Source organism: Lonchura striata, chromosome 3 (assembly GCF_050655825.1).
Source record: "Lonchura striata isolate lonStrDom1 chromosome 3, ASM5065582v1, whole genome shotgun sequence".
Taxonomy (NCBI): Eukaryota; Metazoa; Chordata; class Aves; order Passeriformes; family Estrildidae; genus Lonchura; species Lonchura striata.
The window spans coordinates 33494974-33514647 of NC_140705.1; the positions used below are offsets into that span (position 1 = coordinate 33494974).

General features: G+C 44.8%; 1 protein-coding gene across 3 annotated transcripts; it reads right to left on the reverse strand.

The window, feature by feature from the left end:
- Positions 1 to 2320: 2320 nt before the first annotated feature.
- Positions 2321 to 9677, reverse strand: TENT5A (terminal nucleotidyltransferase 5A). Of its 3 annotated transcripts, none has more exons than XM_021546212.4 (3): positions 9532 to 9677; positions 8219 to 8726; positions 2321 to 7220 (listed from the first exon to the last, which is right to left on the reverse strand). In XM_021546212.4, exons 2-3 carry the CDS (start codon positions 8639 to 8641, stop codon positions 6441 to 6443), a joined length of 1203 nt encoding a protein of 400 aa, XP_021401887.1. In that variant the 5' UTR covers positions 8642 to 8726; positions 9532 to 9677; the 3' UTR covers positions 2321 to 6440. The 3 variants fall into 3 exon arrangements, with proteins under 3 accessions (XP_021401887.1, XP_021401877.1, XP_085430907.1); XM_021546202.4 differs by lacking the exon at positions 9532 to 9677 and adding an exon at positions 8934 to 9162; XM_085574781.1 differs by lacking the exon at positions 9532 to 9677 and adding an exon at positions 8831 to 9146.
- Positions 9678 to 19674: the final 9997 nt, after the last annotated feature.

The following is a 19674-nucleotide window of genomic DNA, read 5'->3' on the forward strand; positions in this document are numbered from 1 at the left end:
AGCCCCACTGCCGAGCTGTTTCTGACATACATCTATGGATATTCAGGGCATTGCTGCAAAAGTATACCAGTTCCAATGCATCAGCATATAGCTGTGCTTTACATAAGTTCATATGGCCACCTGTACTGAATTTCACTAAAAACACATAAATAAAAGGGAGAAGGTTGCTTGGTGGCAGCTTCAGGAGGGCATGACTAGATGCACAAAAACAGTTGGGAAAAAGGTGCATGGAACTTCTACAAAACTCTCTGCAGAGGTTTCACAGACAAGAGCAAATGGCCTCAAGTTGCACCAGAGGGGGGTCTAGGTTGGATATTAGGAAGAAACCCCTTCAACAAAAAAGTTGTCAAGCATTGGAACACGCTGCCCTAGGAAGCATGGCGGAGTCACTGTCTCTGGAGGTATTTAAAGATAAGCAGATGTAGTACTTAGGGACATGATTTAGTGGACTTGGTGGTGATGGGTAAACAGTTGGCTTGATGATATGGAAGGTCTTTCTAACCTAATAATTCTATAAAACCTAGAAATTCAGTTTCATTCCTGAGTAAAAAGGTTCCTGTGTATTTTTTTTATGGCAATAAAATAGATATGTGCTGCTGCAGCCAAGGAAAACCACAGACTGTAACTTATCTCGATAAGTGACAACTTCTCTGATCTGACTTATTTTAGCAGGGTGAGCAGAAGTTAAAGACTTGAGCTATTTCTCCTCTCCTACTGTAATCTATCATTTCATCCTCCAGCTTTCCAGGGTGTTGTTGTTCAGGTGATTTCCACTCTCCCACTTTGCTTTTGCCCTCCCTCCTCTTCAGTACTACAGTTTCAGTATTCCAGAAAATCACAACATCCTAAAGTGATCACTCAGCTGGATGTGTCCACATCACACTCCTCCTCAGTTTGAGAAAGAGGACTCACAACACTCCAGACACCCAACTTGCTCTCCAAAAAATCCCCCCAAATTTAAGCAGAGAAATGGGAATTAACTCGCTCCAAAGTGTAAGAGCATCCATCTGGGATTTGATTTTGAGATACAAACAAAGGCATTTAGATTTAGATGATTTCCAATACCCCAGTTTTCATTTGTGTCTTTGGATAGTTACCTTTGTCAAACTCTCTGAAATATTCCCTAACTGAGTAAGTTAACAGGAGGAAAGGGTAGGCCATGTGCCCCATCCTTTTCTGGCAATAACATGGGAGGAAAGATGATGAAAGATGATGGGGCAGGGATGCTGAGTGCATCCCCCCCACCTGGCCAGGCTGATTTCAAAAGAGGTACTATGCAGAATGCACCTGGCATTCAGCAAGGGGGCTGCTCCTGTGCCTGGAAAAATGAGCAAATCCACCAGCTTGTTTGGTTGGGTTTTTTTTAACAGAGAAATACAGGTTCACTCATCATTACAATAAGCATATTCACACTCCCACTGAGCCAGTTTGAGACTCCTAAGACCAGCACAGTATATGAATGAGCCTAGTAAGAACTACATACTGCAGACTCTTAGCCAATATTTTTTAAATTTGGGTCAGTCTGAGGCACCATGGCTGAAAAAGTATTGCCATGAGCATTGTAAATTAATATTTTATATCTCCTTGAAGTGCTTTTTGAGGAAATTAGCCTTCATTACTGAGGCATCTCTCCTGTAAACATAGAAAACAGAAAATACCTCTGCTGACAAGGGCAGCACTGTAGAGCAGGGAAGAAGAGTAAACATTGAATCTGCAGGAAGAAGCAGACTGCTTCAGCAGCTGAATCAATCAGGCATGCACATCCCTTCTCCCCAGCAGCGCCCCAAGCTTCAGGACCTGCAGCACCCCACCCACTAACACCTGGCACCACCTTTACACCCAGGCAGCAGCACACCATTGCCCCTCGGACCAACCAAAATAGTAAGGTGGAGACATCAACCCCAACCAAATACACCTCAAGGACACCAGGACACCCCTGTTCCTGCCAGCACGGTGGTTTGTGGTGCACCCATCACAAATGCCTGGTCCCATGACCTACACTGGGAGGGCAGGGAGGGCGTGGGGTTGCCATGGCACTGTTTCCTTTTCATGTTTCGGACCATTTGCACGGCCCAACTGGTGCTGGAGTGTGTATTTTTGGCAGTGGCTGGGGAGGTTCCTCTGCAGCTGAGTACAGCCAGCCAAACTCAGCTGGCACAAGGCAGGGCTTTTCAAAATGTTCTGCGCTCCAATCGGAAAGCAGCCGAATGCTACTCTTCTCAGAAAAGTGCTGCCCTTGTCCTCTTCTAATGAAAGCAAACTTGGTATTCAGTAGAAGCAGGCCAGAGCTATTTCAGACATGGAAGACAGCAGACACAAATCAATAGAAAAAAATAACTTCTTTTTATTTACAAAAAAAATCCAAATATTGGATGCTGTAAACAAAATTCACAATCTGTTCCCTCTAGAGTCTGTTTTCCATCAGCTCTTTTTCTGTCTGTGACAAAGCCTATAGTCAAAATGTTCCAAAAGAGCAATCCAAGGAGCAGTTTGCTGCAACAGGATGCCTTGCAGAAGGCAACAGTTGTAAGGAAATTTGAGGGAAAGCAAATCTGCACAGACTCCTACAGACTGCAGGAGCCTGCAGTGCCTTTAGCCAAGATGTCTTGAAATTTGCAGGCTATTTTTTTTTTTACTATTTATTTTGTTAGCAAACCACTATTACAACAGCAAAACGGTACACCGATTTTCTTTTTTGCAAGGGAAATTCTCTGCATAAAGAAAACCATACAAAAGAATATATTCAAATAGGAGCTGAATATGCAAATACAATTTTTCCTTTTCTGTGCAGTTTTATCTAACACACTTAATTATCTCAATTTTTAAAAGCGCATTTTTGAACTGGTAGGAGCTTCTGATGTGATGCAAACCAAGCATTTAGTAAGAGCTGCTTTTAGAGGATTTGTGTGAAGGCCTTTGTGCAAGATAAAAAATATTTTAAGTGCAATACAAGAAACTAGAAAAATATCATCTTTTTGGTCTTCTAATTGCCCTTCTATTTTTAGGAGAAATATTCTTGCATTTGAGAGGACAGCTACATCTAAGAAAAAAAAAAAAAAAAGAAGAAAAATCCCATTTAAAAGCTCTTGGTTGTTTTATGATCGTTACATTTAACCAAGTTTAGCGCCCTGTTGGTTAGCAGGAAATTCAGCGGTGGCACAAACAGTTTTACTGTAATCAGGTCAATGTCTTTAATCAGTTCAGCTCTTTAAAAGGGGCACTGTCTTCTGTAGCACAAGCTCTAACCTTACAGCTGATTGGATGGGACAGATCAAGTCTACAAAGCAAGAACACTGTTATTAACTTTAAAAGTACCAGTGTGCTGAAGAGGAGGGGAAAAAACAGTTAAAAAGAAGTCAGACTTTATGGAGGGAAAGGTGTGCAAACCACAGAAATAACCAGGCTTTGAAAAGAGGTTCTCATTTTACTCTTGGCCTGAACTCATGCCTTCTTCCCACCTCTAACACCAGGCACATTTTAAGCCACCAGTCACAAATAAAACAAAGCTCCACCAGTTCCACCACTTCATCATTAACATATGCAAAACAGATCTGGAATACCTATATAATATATATAAAAACATATTATATATGTATCAAAATGCAAATGCCAAAAGGTGCAGTTTAGCTCAGAGCCCTGCTGTATGCACTACAAGGTAACTAGCTGCTGTCAATCAAAAAAAAAAAAAAAACAAAAACCCAACCCACAATTAGATTTGAGCTGAGAGGAAGTAATTCAAAACTTTCTTTCAAGCAATGGCAAAAATAAAGGGTCCTTCAAAGCAAAAACAGCACAGCACTGTATCATGTATTATCAGCATTCTGTGGTTGTGGCAAAGCTATAGATTCTCAAACCCTTTTAAAGTGAGGATGAGTCATTTATTTGCCACAAATAGTTGTGGGAGAGAAGACATACCACATTACCAGCTGATCCTATTTCCCCAGCCCTCCCCTGGCTTCCGCTAGCAAAGCAGGAGCAGGAGGTGCGGGGAGCCCGGGGGCCAGGAGCACCCAGCCCGGAGCCTCCAGCGGGCTGCAGGGATCCTCCATGGGACAAGAAGGCAGCACCAAAGGAAGGGAAGGTGGGGACAAGGGCTGCATGTCAATTCCAGCAATGGCAAGGGACCAGCTTTTAAGTTTCCTGAAGGACTCCCAGGGAAGGTGCTTTAGTAAACAAATCGGGTTCCTTTTAAAGTGCCTGCAGAGTGAAAAGTACAAAGCGCGACAAAAATAGATGTACCTTGCTCACTCCATAGGGAAAATACACTGCCAGGACACGAGTCCTCTCCCTCTCTCTGCCCCTGACTCCAACGTCAGAGCCAGACTGTGCCTGTGACCAGGCAGGGCACAGACGGATTTCCTTCAAAAGCCTGAATTCCCTTTTTTTCTCCCCCCTCAGAAAGAAAAAGCAAAATATCAGAGTCAAGTGTCACTTAGTCATTAGGTTTTCAAAGCACAACAAAGAATTTAACACCTTCAGAGATGGCACTGAAGTGAAAACAGCAGTGGAGGAGGTTGGTTTTTCCCCCCTGCTGGTCTTTCGGGAGAGGAAATGAAAGTGAATAGCTATTGTTCCAATGTAAAGTGATTCCATTTAAATAAAGTACAGTACTAAAATTGTAAATGCAGTGTGACAACCAGATCAAAGATGTTTAATATTTGCATAAAAATATATATATATATAATATATATATAAAATATAATTTTCAGCAATCGTGCAACACTCTTAAAAAGGGTTCATTTCACATTTGCTAAATTCTAGTGGTCCTGGAATGCATAATGCATTCTATTAAAAATACTCCTTTAAATATTAACAATTAGTGTTCAAATTACCAACTAATACAATATTCTTTAGCTGTCAGGGGGTTTAAATAAACCTATCTTTGATCCACGTTCCACTGAAATTACACATCATGGAGGTATGCAGTCACAACATTAGTGGGTTAAATGTCAAAATGGCATTACAGTACAAAACAGTTTAAAAAATCAGCTAGTCATACGTTTCTCCATCTGTGGAATTATTATGGCTCAAAAGCAACCCAATGAATTACTGTAATCCTTGTTCTTGCAACCAAAGACATTTTCTGAATCCCACCTTAATCCTGACTGGTTCATTTACTCCAAATTTCTCAGGTGTGGGTTAAAATTTCACTGCAAGGTGCCCACTGTCCTATGACATCCTGTTGCAAACTGGAAAACAAGTAGTACTTTATTTAAACATTCCTTAATTGCTACATTTTCCTAGACCACATTAATATATATTGTGTGTGTATATATATAGATATACACCAATAACATGTACATATATACACACACAAACATATATACACACATACACACACGTACCTAGGATAATAGCACACCGACAAAACATTAACTCTATACAGGTATTTGCCAAGAAAAAAAATAGGGCATTTCCTCCACCACTTATTCACAAGCTTATGGGTTGGTTTGCTTTTTTTTTTTATCCTTGTGTCCCTGATAAAACAAAATGCATGGTTAAACCACAAAACTATATATTTTTTTCTCACTTCAAATTTTATGAAGGCATCAGGCACTTTTGATTACTATTGGTGTGTACAAATATAGGAACATCTCCTTTTACATATATATATATTTATATATATATATATACTCTACTGTATCTTCTTTGCTTGGATAACTTTTTTGTGAAATCTTTGGTCCTTAAGTATATACTTCTTGCCACAGCTGGTTTTCCAGCATTCCCACATTTTTAAAATGTGAGGCATGCACACAGCTGGAAATAATGGACTTTGTCATTGTATGTGTTTCTGATTCTATAACTGTGCCAATCTACTACTGTTCATTTGGAGCAAGCTGTTTCTGGTAAAGCATTCTAGTCAAGCAAGCTATACATTCTACACGGTCAATCCATAGACAGCACTTGCTGCAAGCCCCAAATGCAGTAATTCCAATATACAACTTTATTCAGCTTATCTCTGCTTTATGCCTCTAACTTTTAACTCCTGAATATATGTAGAACTGTTTTTTGTGAATTTTTTTTCTTTTGTTGTTTTTTTTGTCTGTTTTGTTTCTTTCATAATCTCCCTTTTGCAGATCCCATTCTAGAGTAAGAATAAAAATAAAAGAAAATAAGGCTTTCCCACCTTCTCTATGCCAAAGCTATGGGAGCAGATATTGCCAACCCATATTGTCATCAAGCATTCCTCCCTCACTTATTTCAGGGGAAGCTGGTTGCTTTTAATGACAGGCCTCTTGTGCTCTGGGGTACGATCCAATTTTTTGGGGGTTCCTTCTTGATCATGCTCCCATTAATTATTAGAACAATCACAAGCTTGTCCCAAGCTTAAAAACTAGAGCAGATCATCATTGCACAAAACACCCCATTTCAGAGGGACCCGTCACCCCTTCCTACATCTTAGAAAAAGTTCTCTCCACGGGGTCTACTAGTTTCAGTTCTTAATTACAGGGCAGCCAAGTAGAGTATGTGTGCTGCTGGCAAGGGAACACCGTCTGAACCTGGGCAATATAGTAATTGCTGAAGTTGGCATCTGCTACGTATGGGGCTGGCTGGTAATAGCAGGTGACATTGGCCACGTTGGGGATGATATTTTGCTCGGCTAGGACCCGGATGGCCAGCATGGTGATCAGATTCAGAGTCTGTCTCCTCTCATGTCCCATCAGGCACACTGTGCTCTCATTCACCACACCGTGAAGGGTCATGAGATAGTCATACTTGCGGTCTTCTAATCCCACAAAGTGGTTCTGCAAGTAGGACTCCAGCTTTCTCTGCTGTTCGCCAATGTCTGAGAAGTCAATGAAAAACCTCGAACACATGTATCTCTGCAGGGATTTAATCTCAGATTCAGAGGCTGCCCTAAAGCCCCTTACCAAAAGGTTGCAGTACTTCAGAAGACCACCTCCTCTGATTTCTTCTGGGTTTCTGGTGGCAATTATCTTGTTGCAGAGGTGATCAAAGGCTTCCTGGAAATCCCCATAAACGCTCTCACCAATGATAGTTGGGTGAAAAGTTTCAGTCATCGGATTCTCTGAGCACTCATAAAAAAGCAGCAGGGAGTCCAGCTTGATTTGAAAGGAATCGACACTGAATTCAAACTGCCGCCTCAGAGAGTCCACAAATTTCAGCTCCACATTTTTGCCACTGTTGTTGGACAGGGAGATAAGACTCCATCGGTCTGAATCATTGCATACTTTTACCATTTTCTGCACATAAGCCTCCTATAATGAGAAAGACAAAATGAGCAAATCAAGACAAAGATCCAAGAAATTTCTCCTTTACTTCATTTGCTAACCCCTTCCAAGCCCCCCCCCGCCCCATATCTGCATTTCATAAAAGATTTCATGGAGTCTGCAGATACAAACCACAGAGTAAGTGTTTAATGTGAGAGCTCAAAATGCTGTCACTGCAAGGGTATAACAGGGGAGGGTGCTCTGCAGGGACTGTGACGTGCAAAGGAAGCATACAGCAACACTACTTTGTTCAGTAGCTTCTAAATACATCTACAGACTAAGTCCATGGTACATCTGCCAAATATGCCTGCACCCATATGCAGAAGGTCACTACTACGATCTAAAAAGAAATCTTATTTATTGGTTTTCACTTCTCTCTCTACTTCCCAAAGAACAAGTTAACAAATGTTCATTCCCCTCAATCCTACCAGTGCAGGTTCCATAAATCGGTCCCACATTAAAAAAATAAATCCCTCTAAAAATCTGAAAATATCTGGATTCAGCCTAATGAACTCAAGCAAAGTGTCTTCTAGAGGAGGGAATATGCCTCCCCGCTGGGGCACTTAGCACAGCTGGAAGCATGCCTTGCAGACGGGGTTTCCTTCTTGCAGATGTTAAATCCATCTACGCTCCCCGTGCACCCGGGATCCGGGACCGGCATACCGAGCTGCTGCCGAACCGGACTGGGAGAGGCGTGCAGCGCCTGGCACACGCCCCAGGTAAAACAACGCTCCCAGCAAATCAACCGGGAGGGAGAAAAAGCTAATTAATCCTGAAGAGCCCCGGTCAGGGCGCTTCACTGTAAGCTCCTCCTCGGTTTTAAGCGTGGGGTGAATAAATCGCTCGGGGTTCCCATGGGTCGCGGAGGTGTGGGGGGGAGCTGCGTCCCGGAGCGCACCACTCCATCCCAGGGGAAGGCGCCCGCTCCCCGCGGGCAGGCACTCACACCTGCCCGCTCCGGGCGGCTGGGCAGAGGGCAGGTTTACCTTGAGTGTGAGAGGCGTGATCTTCTCCTTATTCACCCCCTCGGGTAAGAAATCCAAGAGGCAGTCCAAGACCACGTCCTTCACAGTCTGAAATTCGGCTTCTCCTTTGAGGTCGGCGCAGAAGATGAGGTCCAAGTCCTTGTAGCCCAGGCCGCTGTCCTGGTGGAGGACGTGGCTGGCTGCCGAGCCGTTCAGCCGCACGTCCCGCAGGCCGATGCCCTTCTCTTCCAGCCGGCTCCGCACCACCTTGACGATCTGGCGAGGCTGCATGGCCAGCGTGGGGAAGTTACCGCGGCCGTGGATGGGGATGGTTTCGCTGAGGATGCGGTCCAGACGCTGCACTTGCTCCCAGCTCAGCACGTTGCAGTGCGCGCTCTCGCCGCCGTCCGCGGAACTCCCGCCGGCCTTCTCATCGTCTGCCATGGTGAGCGGCCGCCGCCTCCCCGGGCTGGATCCAGGCACCGCTCCGGCTCCCCGCCGGCCCCCCGGGGCCTCTCTCTCTCCGCGCCTGGCAAAAGAGGAAAAGCCAGCGGTCAGCAGCTGCGCGCACCCGGCGCCCGAGCTCCGTTCCCCTGTGGCCGTCCCTTTCAGTGGGGAAGCAGGAGGACACACCTACTGATTAGATTTTAAAAAATAGATAAATACAATGGGGGGTGTGGGGAGAAAAAGCCCCCCGGAGCCAGGCGGTGCTGCAGGATAAGGGAAGGTGCCCGACCTGCAGCGCCGCTGCTTGCACCGCTCTCCGCGCTCCCGCCGGGGCAGAGGCCGCCCCGCGCCCACGGAGAGGCCGCCCCGCACCGCCCAAGAGGCCGCCCCGCTCGCTGCCGCCGCAGGCTGCCGCCGTCTCCGGAGCTTTCGTAGTTCTGGCCGGGAAAGGTCCCCAGTAGTTTTTATACGGGGCTTCTCCTCGCTTCCGGGGCTCCGAGTCACGGCGCCCGCGTCCCGCCCCCTCCATCTGCATGGCCGGCCTCGGCGGTGCCCCCGGCCCGCCCACACCCCGCGCGCCCGCGGGCCGCCCTCCCGCCCGCCCCTCCGCGCCGGCGGAGCGCCCGGCGCGGCCGCCCCGGGCTGGGGGACCCGCGCGGCGCGGCGCGGCCGCCCGCACGGCTCCGGGGAGGCAACAAGTGCAGCGGCGCTCCCTGCCCCGAACGGGGCGCGGCCCCTCCCGCTCCTGCTGTGCCTAGATGCGCGCCCAGGGGCGCCCTTCATTCCGCGCAGCCATTCATTCCCCGTCTTTTTTTAACTCTGCCTTTTTACCCCCCGCCCGCCCCCCCGACATTCCCGGTCATCCCAGGCTCAGCCAAACTTCATACCAGAGCGACGGAATTTGGCAAGAGCCCCTCTCCAAGCAGATGCCGAGGATCCCGGGCCGTGTGGTTCTCGCTGCTCGGCTCCTGACCGAGATTTCCAGAGCCGCCGGCGGCAGCGCAGCGGCATCACGCCGTGCCTGCCCGGCCCCGGCCCGGCCCCTTCCCCCTTGTCCGCCCGTCCTCCCCGCCGGCGAGGGGAGAAAAAAGACATCTCGAACATCACGGAGGAGCCGGTGCCTTCCAGAGGAGCATCCTGCCTATAGAGTACAACTTGAGTAACCGCGGAGCCGTAAAAATGATATGGAAAACAAGCATATTATATAAACATGCCCGTATATTTTATTTGCATTTTTTTTAAATAACGATGAATGCATCTGCTTTTCACCTGTTACGTACATACGCATACATATAGTTATTATTTTAAACACATATCGATATTTATATATATCGATACTATTTGAAAACAGATCCTATTTAAAACATACACATACATACTGTTTAGAACAGACTAAGCGCACACACCCGATGCACGCTGCAGCACTCGGGGCCGTCACCGCCCCAGTGCGCACCCCGCGCACGCCAGCGCGGTGTAGACAGCGGGTTGCGCGGAAGGATGCAGTGCTGGGGGACACGGGGGGGGGGTCATGGACGGTGTTGCGTCACCGCCCGCAGCTTTGTGACGCGCAGCAGGAGGGGCTAATGGGGGTGCGCGACTTCGTGACGCGCAGCTCCCTCAACCGAGCACTTCGCTGAAAATGAGGGGTGGGCGACACAGCCCGACGGGGTTTACTGTCCCCTCACCCCATTTTTAGCACGCACCCCCATCTTCTCCCGCCCCGGGATGAGGTCAGAGGTGTGGGGCTGCTTGGGAAGCCCCCAGCCCGGCTCCCCCCATCCCACCCCACACGCCGGGCGGGGGTCCCGCCGCGCTGCGCCCGCCCCGTCGGGGCGCTCCCGGCGGCGCAGCGCGGGGCAAGCGCGCCCCCTGCCGGCTGCCGCGGGGCGGGGCGGCGCGGGCTTTGATCCACCGCCCACATTCCCGACGGCTCCGGCAGCGCGAGCCGGCTCCTCACGGCGGAGCGGGGCTGACTCCACCCTGTGCCCGTCATGCGGCACCGCTGCCCCCTCCCCGTGCCGCTCAGGTGGCCATAAAAGCGTTTGCATTGCTCGGTGCCATTGTGTTACAGGAAGAAAAAAAAAAAAAAAAGAAAGTGGAAAGCTTTTAAAATACGAACGTGTACAAGGGCTTAACAGCAGAAGCAGAACGTTGTACGTCTGCCAGCATATTGAGCAGGGTTTGCCAGCTTATACCTTTATATAAAATAAATATTCAGACTAAGCGGCCTGCTGGCAGGGGAGCCTGTTGAGGGAACCCGGGTCCCTGGCTACTGCCGCTGGGCACAGGGAGCCCCACTCTCCCCTGGTGCAGGAACAGCATCTCCTCACACTGACCATGCATCCCGAGAGGACACGGACAGGCACTGCAGGGCGGTGACAGCCGAGGGCAGGGGCTCACATCAAGGGGTCCCACCACGGGGATTGCCTGCCTGCAGCACAGAGGTGTCACCGCCTCCCTGTGCAGTTAGGAAGCTTGGAGAGGTTAAAATATAACCCCGTTCCCAGACTGGCATTACTCAGGTGAACCACAGTTCACTAGAGCACATGATTTAATCTTTCAAAAGGGGTAACTACCACCTTATTTATAAGCAAATTATCATTAATAACTGGATTACTGATTTCTAGAGCAAGGACAAAGATCGGACTTGGAGGCTCATCCAATATTAAGCAAGGCCAGCTCCAAGAAACTGAGACAATTTCCTGTCTGGGAGTAACCAGCATTTCATTTAACTTGTGTTTCTCAGCATGTTGCAATGAAATTTTAACAGTATTTTGAATACTGGTCAGTAGGATTCAATGTTATTTTATGTGGATCTTGTTTCATTTCCCCATGAAGTGTGACTTTTGACCTCTTTAAAGTAGCTATCACTTGCCCACTTGAAAAATGGACAAAAGTTCATAGTGGAGAACACTGATTTATTAAAGGCAAGGTCAATGCATTTCAGAAGGAAGACCTTTACACTGCTGGGTTTTGCTAAAGGAAAAGGGCTAGCCAAGCCCTGTCCTCACCTCAACCTCCCTTTCTCGGTGTAAGCACCTGCAAATCACCTCCCACTCACCTGAAAGAAGAGAGGAAATAATTTCCAGTTAGAATAATTTATGTTTTTTCAGTTCAGAAATGTGCAAATAATGGTAATCATTACACTCTTTGTAAAGATTAGGAATTATTTGCACTGATGTGCAATTCATTTTGCTTCTCTTCCCCTAATTAATGGACACCAGATAAAGGGTATTTTATATATATATATATATATATATATATATATATATATATATATATATTTTTTAATAAACTGTGTAAACAGAAGAGAAATAGAACTCCATCAGTGCAGTACTTTACCTTGGGTATATATATTTTGGATTTTTTGCTCCTCTGCCTACTTGAATGTGAAAGCCTATGTCACTTTAAATCAGTAGAAATCATTAAGAACGGTAGCAAGAAATTGAATTAGAGTGAATTACATCATGAGAAATTGAGAAATATTTGTCTGAGTTATAGCAATTATTCTAATTATGACTGATACTGGTAATGCTGGTGCTAATAAAAACATTTATTCAGCTCATGAACATACTCTGTACTTTAATGACAAACTTACTTTTGGAAGGAAAAGGTGGGGGTTTTTAAATTGTCAATGTGAGCAGTAATTCTTTGACAGAATTTTGATTGTATTACTCACTCAGGTTGTTTGTGCTGCCCAAGGAATTAGCAGAAACGCAGGCTGTGTGATGTGAATCATGTCTTTCTGTATGTTCGCACAATATTTTTCAATTAGTCCCTTCATTCTCAACCATACTCTCAGTCCTGCTCTAGAACAAATTAAAATTAATAGCAATAAATGTGTTTCTCGTGTATGCATTTGTGTATATTTGCCTAATAAAGTCCTCAGAGTGAGCTCTTCATTCAGCTTGGCCATGTAGCAGAGTGTACTCTCCAGGTGAGCTCTGCTGAATTTAGGAATTTAAGTAATTTATTGACTGAACTACATCAACTGTGACTGTAATGTTCTGCCTCCCTTCTGCCCAAGACTTGGTGCCTAAAACAGGAACATGCTCTTTCTGGCAGAAAAAAAAAAAAAAGAGCCAGCAAGTGTGAGTCTTCGTCTATGCCTAGTCTATGAATTGGCTCCCATTTGGTGCCCAGCAGGGGCAAAACTTCCAGTTTAGTTTTTTCATACGGGAGCTGAGTTTGTGTGACTGCTGCTCTGCCAACATGTGTTACTTACAGACAGTCAGGGGATTCACTTCTGAGCAGAAACACTACTTCAGTTCAAAAACTAGTGTTGATTCAGACAGAGCTTGTTTGTTTTTTATTTAAAAAATGACAAACATCACTTCTGCAGTCATTATTATGCATTAAAAGCAGCGGCCTGGATTGGTTTGACATGAAAAAAGTCTAGGAAATCCAAAAAACAGCCTCAGAAGGAGTTCGGAAAAAAAGATACAACACAATTTTATGACAATTGTGTCATGAAAAGTTTGGTAATGTCATTCTTCCTTTCTTTTATTTTTTCTAATCCTTCTATTAAGAGCAGTTATATTGGAGAGCCAAACAGCAGATACCATCATGATGATTTTCCCTATGTCCTTTTGACAGTGTTAAAAATGCAAATAGATGTTCAGAATAATAAAAAAGCAGCAGTCTGTAGCAAGACGGACATGGAGAGCAGCAGTTTCCAGGTGTGTGAATGTGCAGTGTGTCAAGTGTGGATGAACAGGCTGTGCAAGGGGAGCCCTGGGGCCCCTCGCAGCCCTGGCTGCAGTGGGAATGCTGGCAGCTGCACAGGGATACAGCAGCGCTGCAGCTTCCCACCCAGGCCTGGCACAGCAGCTCTTTCTGTCTCTGCTCACAAGTGCCTCAGCACAGCTGGCTTGCCCTATCTCCTACAGAGGCCAACGGCAACTAAAACACTACAAATGAGATCTTGACCTAAATTTTGCCCTCTCTTGAGATGGAGAGACATTGCTGGGCAGAAATCACCGGAAAAGTTCTTTATGTTATTCATTGTGTTGCTACACAATTATCTCACTGGAAACAGCAGCTATAGGACTGAAGAATATTAATAGTTGTTCTCCACCCAGATAGCACGTGAATGTATCAACTCAGCTCCAGATACCAAATTTCTGGAGAATGCAGGCTGCTGTACCCTTTTCCCTCCCTCCTCATCACTCCATGTGCAGCTGCTGGCAGGTGCCCTGAGCAGCTGCTGGCTCCATCCCACTCTCCTCTGCTCGGCTGGGCAACCACCGGAGTGCTGAGTGTGCCACAGCTCTTCTCTGCTGCTTGCTGCCCCAACCAAAGGGTGGGCAGAGCTCAAGGAGCCAACAGGACAAAAGTTCAGAGAACTTGGCTTGGGTGGGAAATCCTGGGAACTAGCACAAAGTCATCAGATTCGAACAGAGCCCAGCCTCACACTTGCACCAGACATACGCAATGCAAAAATTAGTTTCGTGAAAACAGTAAATGGACACTTGCTGAAAATACCTTTGAGTACCAAAAGGACTAGTACTGTTATTGATAATAGCACAGACTAAAGTATCTTCGAAATAAACTATCAAGGTCTTGTCTATACCAGACACAGTTGCAATCCATTCCAAATTTTGTTTGATTCATATTATTCTTCAGAACTAGTCTGGGAAAAGTTTGAGCATGGGTGTGGAAGCACAGCTCAAAGTCTGTTTTTGTTGGGGTTTTCTTGTTTTGTTTAGTTTAGTTTAGTTTTGTTTTGTTTTGTTTTGTTCAATGGGTTTTTTTCGGGGGGGGGGTATGGCTTTTTTTGGTGGGGTTCTTTTTTGGTTATTAGTGTTGTTGTTTGGTTTTTTGAGGTTTTTGTTTTGGGGGGTTTTTTTGGGTTTTTTTTTTCTCACAAAACTATTCAAATTGGATTTAAATTTTTTTCCAAGGGCTTTGTTTTTCTCCTGCATGCATGCACAAAGTAGTCTTCTGATACCTTGATATTCTATAGTTCACAATGATTTATTTCCAAAATTTATTTCCATGTTTGACATTTTATGAGGGAATAATCAATACCAGGAATCAGTACTAGAATTATCAACTGCTGGAGTAGTCAATACAAAGCTTCTTTGAATAAAATGAAAATCAGAGATACTAAAAAATGATCTTTCAAAGATAAATAAAAGAAATCTTTGTGCTTTCAAAGTACTTCTATTAGTTTTGTTTTCCTTTTGCCAGATTTTACTGGAAAGATGCTTTACTCATCCTGGGAAAAAAGTCAATGTTTGGACTAAATATTGCAATGTTTTGAAAAGGTGCTGTTTGAAGAAGGCCAAATTATCAGAATTTTCTGACGGGCCTGCCAGTTACTTTTTGCAATGCTGCTGAGAGTGTGTTAAATGAAATAGTACTATTCAACACATGCATTGCTGACACAGCTACTGGCCAAGCCAAGAGATCTGGGGACCAACAGGTTCATAGATCAAAAGACCTATTCCTGCCTCATCTAGGAAATTCATAGCCTAAATACAACAGTACATTGCAGTAACTTATATTAGACAAACCCATCAGCCTTTGCTCTTGAGCAGGATTTTTCAGAGCTGGTGCTGAAGCCAAACAGGAAATGGCAAACCTCTCTCCTCCATGCCAGGCTGGCAGCCATCCCAGCCTGCAAAGCACAGGATGGTGTGGTCCTGTCAAACCCTTTTTCTCTAGGTCACCTGCATAAAAAATAGCCATGCTCTCATGTTCAGTAATGTTTTACATCCCTATATTGTTGTGATTTTGCCCATGTTGGCCTTTGGGATTAAAATGCGATAAAAATGAACTATACAAGATCTTAGGTATTCATAGTCATATGAAAGTCAAGAATAAGACTTTCTTTTTCCTTTTTTTTCTTTTTTTTTTTTTTAAAGAGGCCACATTTTTCATTTGTATGTAGGATAGTTTAAAGCTTCAGTATTTCTACCCCCATAGGAAAGACACCCCTGCAATGTTTCATGATTCATGCTTTCATGAAAACTCATTTACTTCTGACTTGTAGGATTTTATGCTGATTTTACTTATTCATGTTTTGTTTACTCTACAATCCATTAAGCTCACGTGGGAATACTCCAGTGGATTTCAGCATTCCATCATTTATTCAGGGGAGATGAAGAAACTCATCATTTCAGATTTAAACAAACTGTTTTGCTTTTGAAACAGCAAACTGAAGAGTGAAAATGCTCAACATGAACTAACAGAAGTTGAGTTACTGTTCATTCAGACAGAATTCATTTGACAGAGTCAAAGCCATAGTGTAGTTTCACCCATTACAAAACAAATGCTGCTTTACCAAGTGCCTTCATTGCCAGGACTATGACTCCTGATGGAGTCAGGACACCTTTCAGTCTAGATTGCAGTCCATAAATGCTGAAGATTACTACTGAAAATATGGTTTATTACCCAATTCACCTCACTGTTAAAAATGTGCATTATATTCCTAGTCAGAAGTCAAGTTTGCACAGAACAGGAGCGTTTCCATTGAAATTTGCTGTATACTGAAATGACATGCTTATTCCCAGAATGCTATTCTTAGCATCTATAAAAAAGTGGAATATAATATCCAGATTTGATGTTCCTCCCGTTAAACTACCTGTTGAAGTAAATGGACAAATACCTGCATAGAGGCACAATAAGAATTCTTTAGCTGTCATCCCAGATGAACAGAACAGGAAATGGCCGAGTCTGCTGAAGGTAGCAAGCTGCTCTTAAATAAGGTTGCCTATCTGTAGCTGTTCCCAGGGAGGCAAAATGTGCTAGTTTAGAGTCAATATATAACTGTTACACCTACTAGAGCAGATTTTGGTTATCTAGAGTTCTATGGATGGATTTTTGGCTTAAAGGCAAAGAATCAAAATTCCATGAAGATGAAAGAATGAAACCCAACATGTTAGGACTGTGCAAATGGGAACACAACCAAAACTCTGTATTGCAATGGATCTAAAAGGTGTGAGAGCACTCATCCAAAGAAGCAAAGAGTTGGAGAGTATCACAGTCTGTTTGTGCATCTTACAAGAGATGACCAGGCGAGCTGATGGCTGGAAAATCACTGTTTGTGTCAGACATCTTAGCAAGCAATAACTTTGCTGGTGTCCATGGAATGCCACCGTGCTGGGCCAGTGAGTGCTGTCATTATACCTGAATCCTGGTGCTGCCCTGGCTTTCCCAGAATTGTGAGATGCCAGTAGGCATTCTTAATTTTAATAAACATGCAAAGTTGTCCCTTTTCTGTTTTTTTTTTTTTTTTTCTTAATCTTTTCTTCTTTCCCCACCACCAATTATTCACAGCTCTCTGTATGATAATGATGGCAGCTGGAGCAAGGACCTGATTTGGAATTGCACCACTCTCCCAAACAAGAATACAGTGATATACTTTGCCACAGCACCAACTACAAGACTCCTTTCTTCTTCCATGTGTCTCCTTTTCTTTCACAGGAAAACCTGCTTCTCCATACCATTGTTTTGGTATGCTAGTTTCAAAGAGCAAACGAGACGAGTATTTAGTCAGAGTATGGAGAAAAAATGAACTAGGCAATTTCTCAAGTACATTTCAAAGCAAATGCAGGGTATTAAAACAGACAAAAACAAAAACAAACAAAGCAACCACATTTTTTTTCTAATTAAAAAGGAAAGCATGTCATGGGTACCAAAAAAAAAAAAAAAAAAGATGTTTTTTCCCATGGAGGATTTTTCCTTCAGGAATGTAAAAATTATACAGATCAGTACCTTAGGCAGCTTATTTTGTAGCAGTATGCCCTGCCACCATCTCAGTAGAAGGGAAGAGAGCCACTTCTGATGAGGAGAAGGTTCGAATCTGTGCTGCCAGTTCTCTTGCTGAGACCCTGCAGGACCCCAAATGGAATGAGCTGCATCAAGGGCCATCGCCTACCACAGCTGCAAGTTAGCACCAGTCTTTGTGCAATGCAAGCCAAGGACCCTGGGGCTCCTTCAGCCCTTCCTGAGCACCACCACAGCATTGCCAGCACTGTTTACTGCTGGGAGGGATGGGCAGTGGCACAGCAGCAGCTGCAACCCACTTTTAGCTCAGAGAGAACTGCAAACTCTTGCTGTGCAGATGGGAGAGTTGTTGCTTCCCTGAGGAGCAGTTGCCAGAGCACAGAAATCTTGACTGAGCTGTGCCACTAAGACATGGGTCTCACTGCCTTTGATGATCTCAGAAATCAGCAAGACCCAGGAGCCAGGAGCCTTTCCCTGCCTGGGAAATGACCAGACCAGCTCCCATGTCCAGCTCCCACTGAGTTTGGAGATCAGATGCTGCCCCTTTCCCAAGAGGCAGGAGCAGCCTCTTCTTCAGAGCAGCAGCTCCACTCCTCAGCCCTGCTGAGCTCAGCAATAGCCCAGCTGAGCTTTGAACCGTAAGCTGGCTTTGTGCGTAGATAAAAATAGTACGGGACAAATAACATTAACACCGAAATAAGGGCAACTGTCACATTTATGCTCTTTATTTACTGTGAAGCCCTCTCAAGGATAAAAGGTCAGAGACTAGAAGTCCAAGTGCAAAAGCTCTCTCAGTCACAGCACTACATGGTCCTTTTAGCTCTCTTTTTTTTTTGGGGGGGACAGGTTCCTTGGACATGCAAATCTTCAGGTGGGCTAAGGAGTTAGGAGGAGTTGTCACAGTGTGTAACCTCAGCACAACACTGGGATTGTAAAAAGGCACTGAACTGGGAATAGAACCTTGCTTTCCAGCCCTGATGTTTAAATGTTGCCCATCACCATGAAAATCCTCTAAGCTTATCTGAGCCAAAATGCAGATAACATTTTGTGAAATTTTGTCCATTGGAAATAGAGCCCTGAGCTTGCCTCCTACTCATATCTGAACCTAATCTTATCCTGAGTAACAGCCTCAGCTCCCTTGCAGTCCAGACTCCTCCTCAAGTCTTTTTCCCCAAAATTAAGAAATTTCTTGTGATTGTACCACTATGCATCTGAAAGTACTGTTGAGTGTTACAGTCTTGCAAGGTGACCTGGTAAATGAAACCAGAGTGAGTGGTGTGGGAATATTATAAGTCTATTTCTTGTTCCCCTTCTGAAGAATAGTCTTTGTTTTCAAAATTAACCCCCAGAGGTTTTTATTTATCAGCATAACATTTGTTTCATTTGCCATATTACTTTGCCCTGGAGACCTGTTGTGCTAATGCAGAGCCTCAGAGAAGGATTTCTATTCCACATGCCAAATGTTGCTATGATTCCTACTAGAATAATAGGGGAAAGATTTTAGCTCTACATACAGAGAATTTTATGAAGAGACAATCTGTGCTTTTACACAGAAGACACTACAAACAACCCTGGATTATTTCTTGAGGTGGAGGACAGAATTTCTCTATGTGAGAGGGTTGATTCCCCATCAGTGTCTTCCCAACAATCTGAAGACATATTTTTGGTGGAGTCTTGTGTCTCTGGCAAGCCCACTGATGAGGCAGCTTCATATGAAAAAGCTCCCTGTGGTAGGTGTTGCTCTGCCAGCCATCCAACATCATAATCCAGCCAGGAAGCAGAGGTGCAGCGTTCCTTTTCTGCTGCTTACATCACACTGTGAGCCCACTTGAGGCAGATAATACATTTTTATCTGTCTATGATGTTAATATCCACACATAATTTACAGCTCGTTGTTGCTCTGAACAATTGCACCTTGGTTGCTGATAAGCAGCAGATGCCCAATAAATGCTGGTGTTGCACACATCCTTCCAGCATCTGTCTTAAATCACATCATCTTTATAAGTAAACCAGAACCTCTTAAAAGCAGTCAATCCCTGCAGGCAAAGTGACTTGGTGTTCCTGTCAATCAAAGTGTGCAGCTTTTCATCGCTCGTCACCTTCCACACCTAAATTTCAGTCCTACAGAAGCTCAGTGTTTAATTACTAGCCACACTTGCCCTGGTTGTGCCCAGAGGCCAAAGAAGCCCCATGTCATTCTGTGCCAGTCCTGTGCAGAGCCAGGGGCACTGGCATCTCCCATTGCATCTCCACTGACCCCATGACAAGTCAAAGAGAAGCTCGAAGCAGGCAGGAGG

What these genes read in the sequence shown, in the direction of transcription:
- TENT5A (XM_021546212.4), bottom strand. Translation starts at nt 8,641, where the DNA reads ATGGCAGACGATGAGAAGGCCGGCGGGAGTTCCGCGGACGGCGGCGAG. An exon ending in TCACGCCTCTCACACTCAAG is followed by an intron (nt 7,221 to 8,218) that starts GTAAACCTGCCC and finishes TTCTCATTATAG; the next exon opens with GAGGCTTATGTGCAGAAAAT.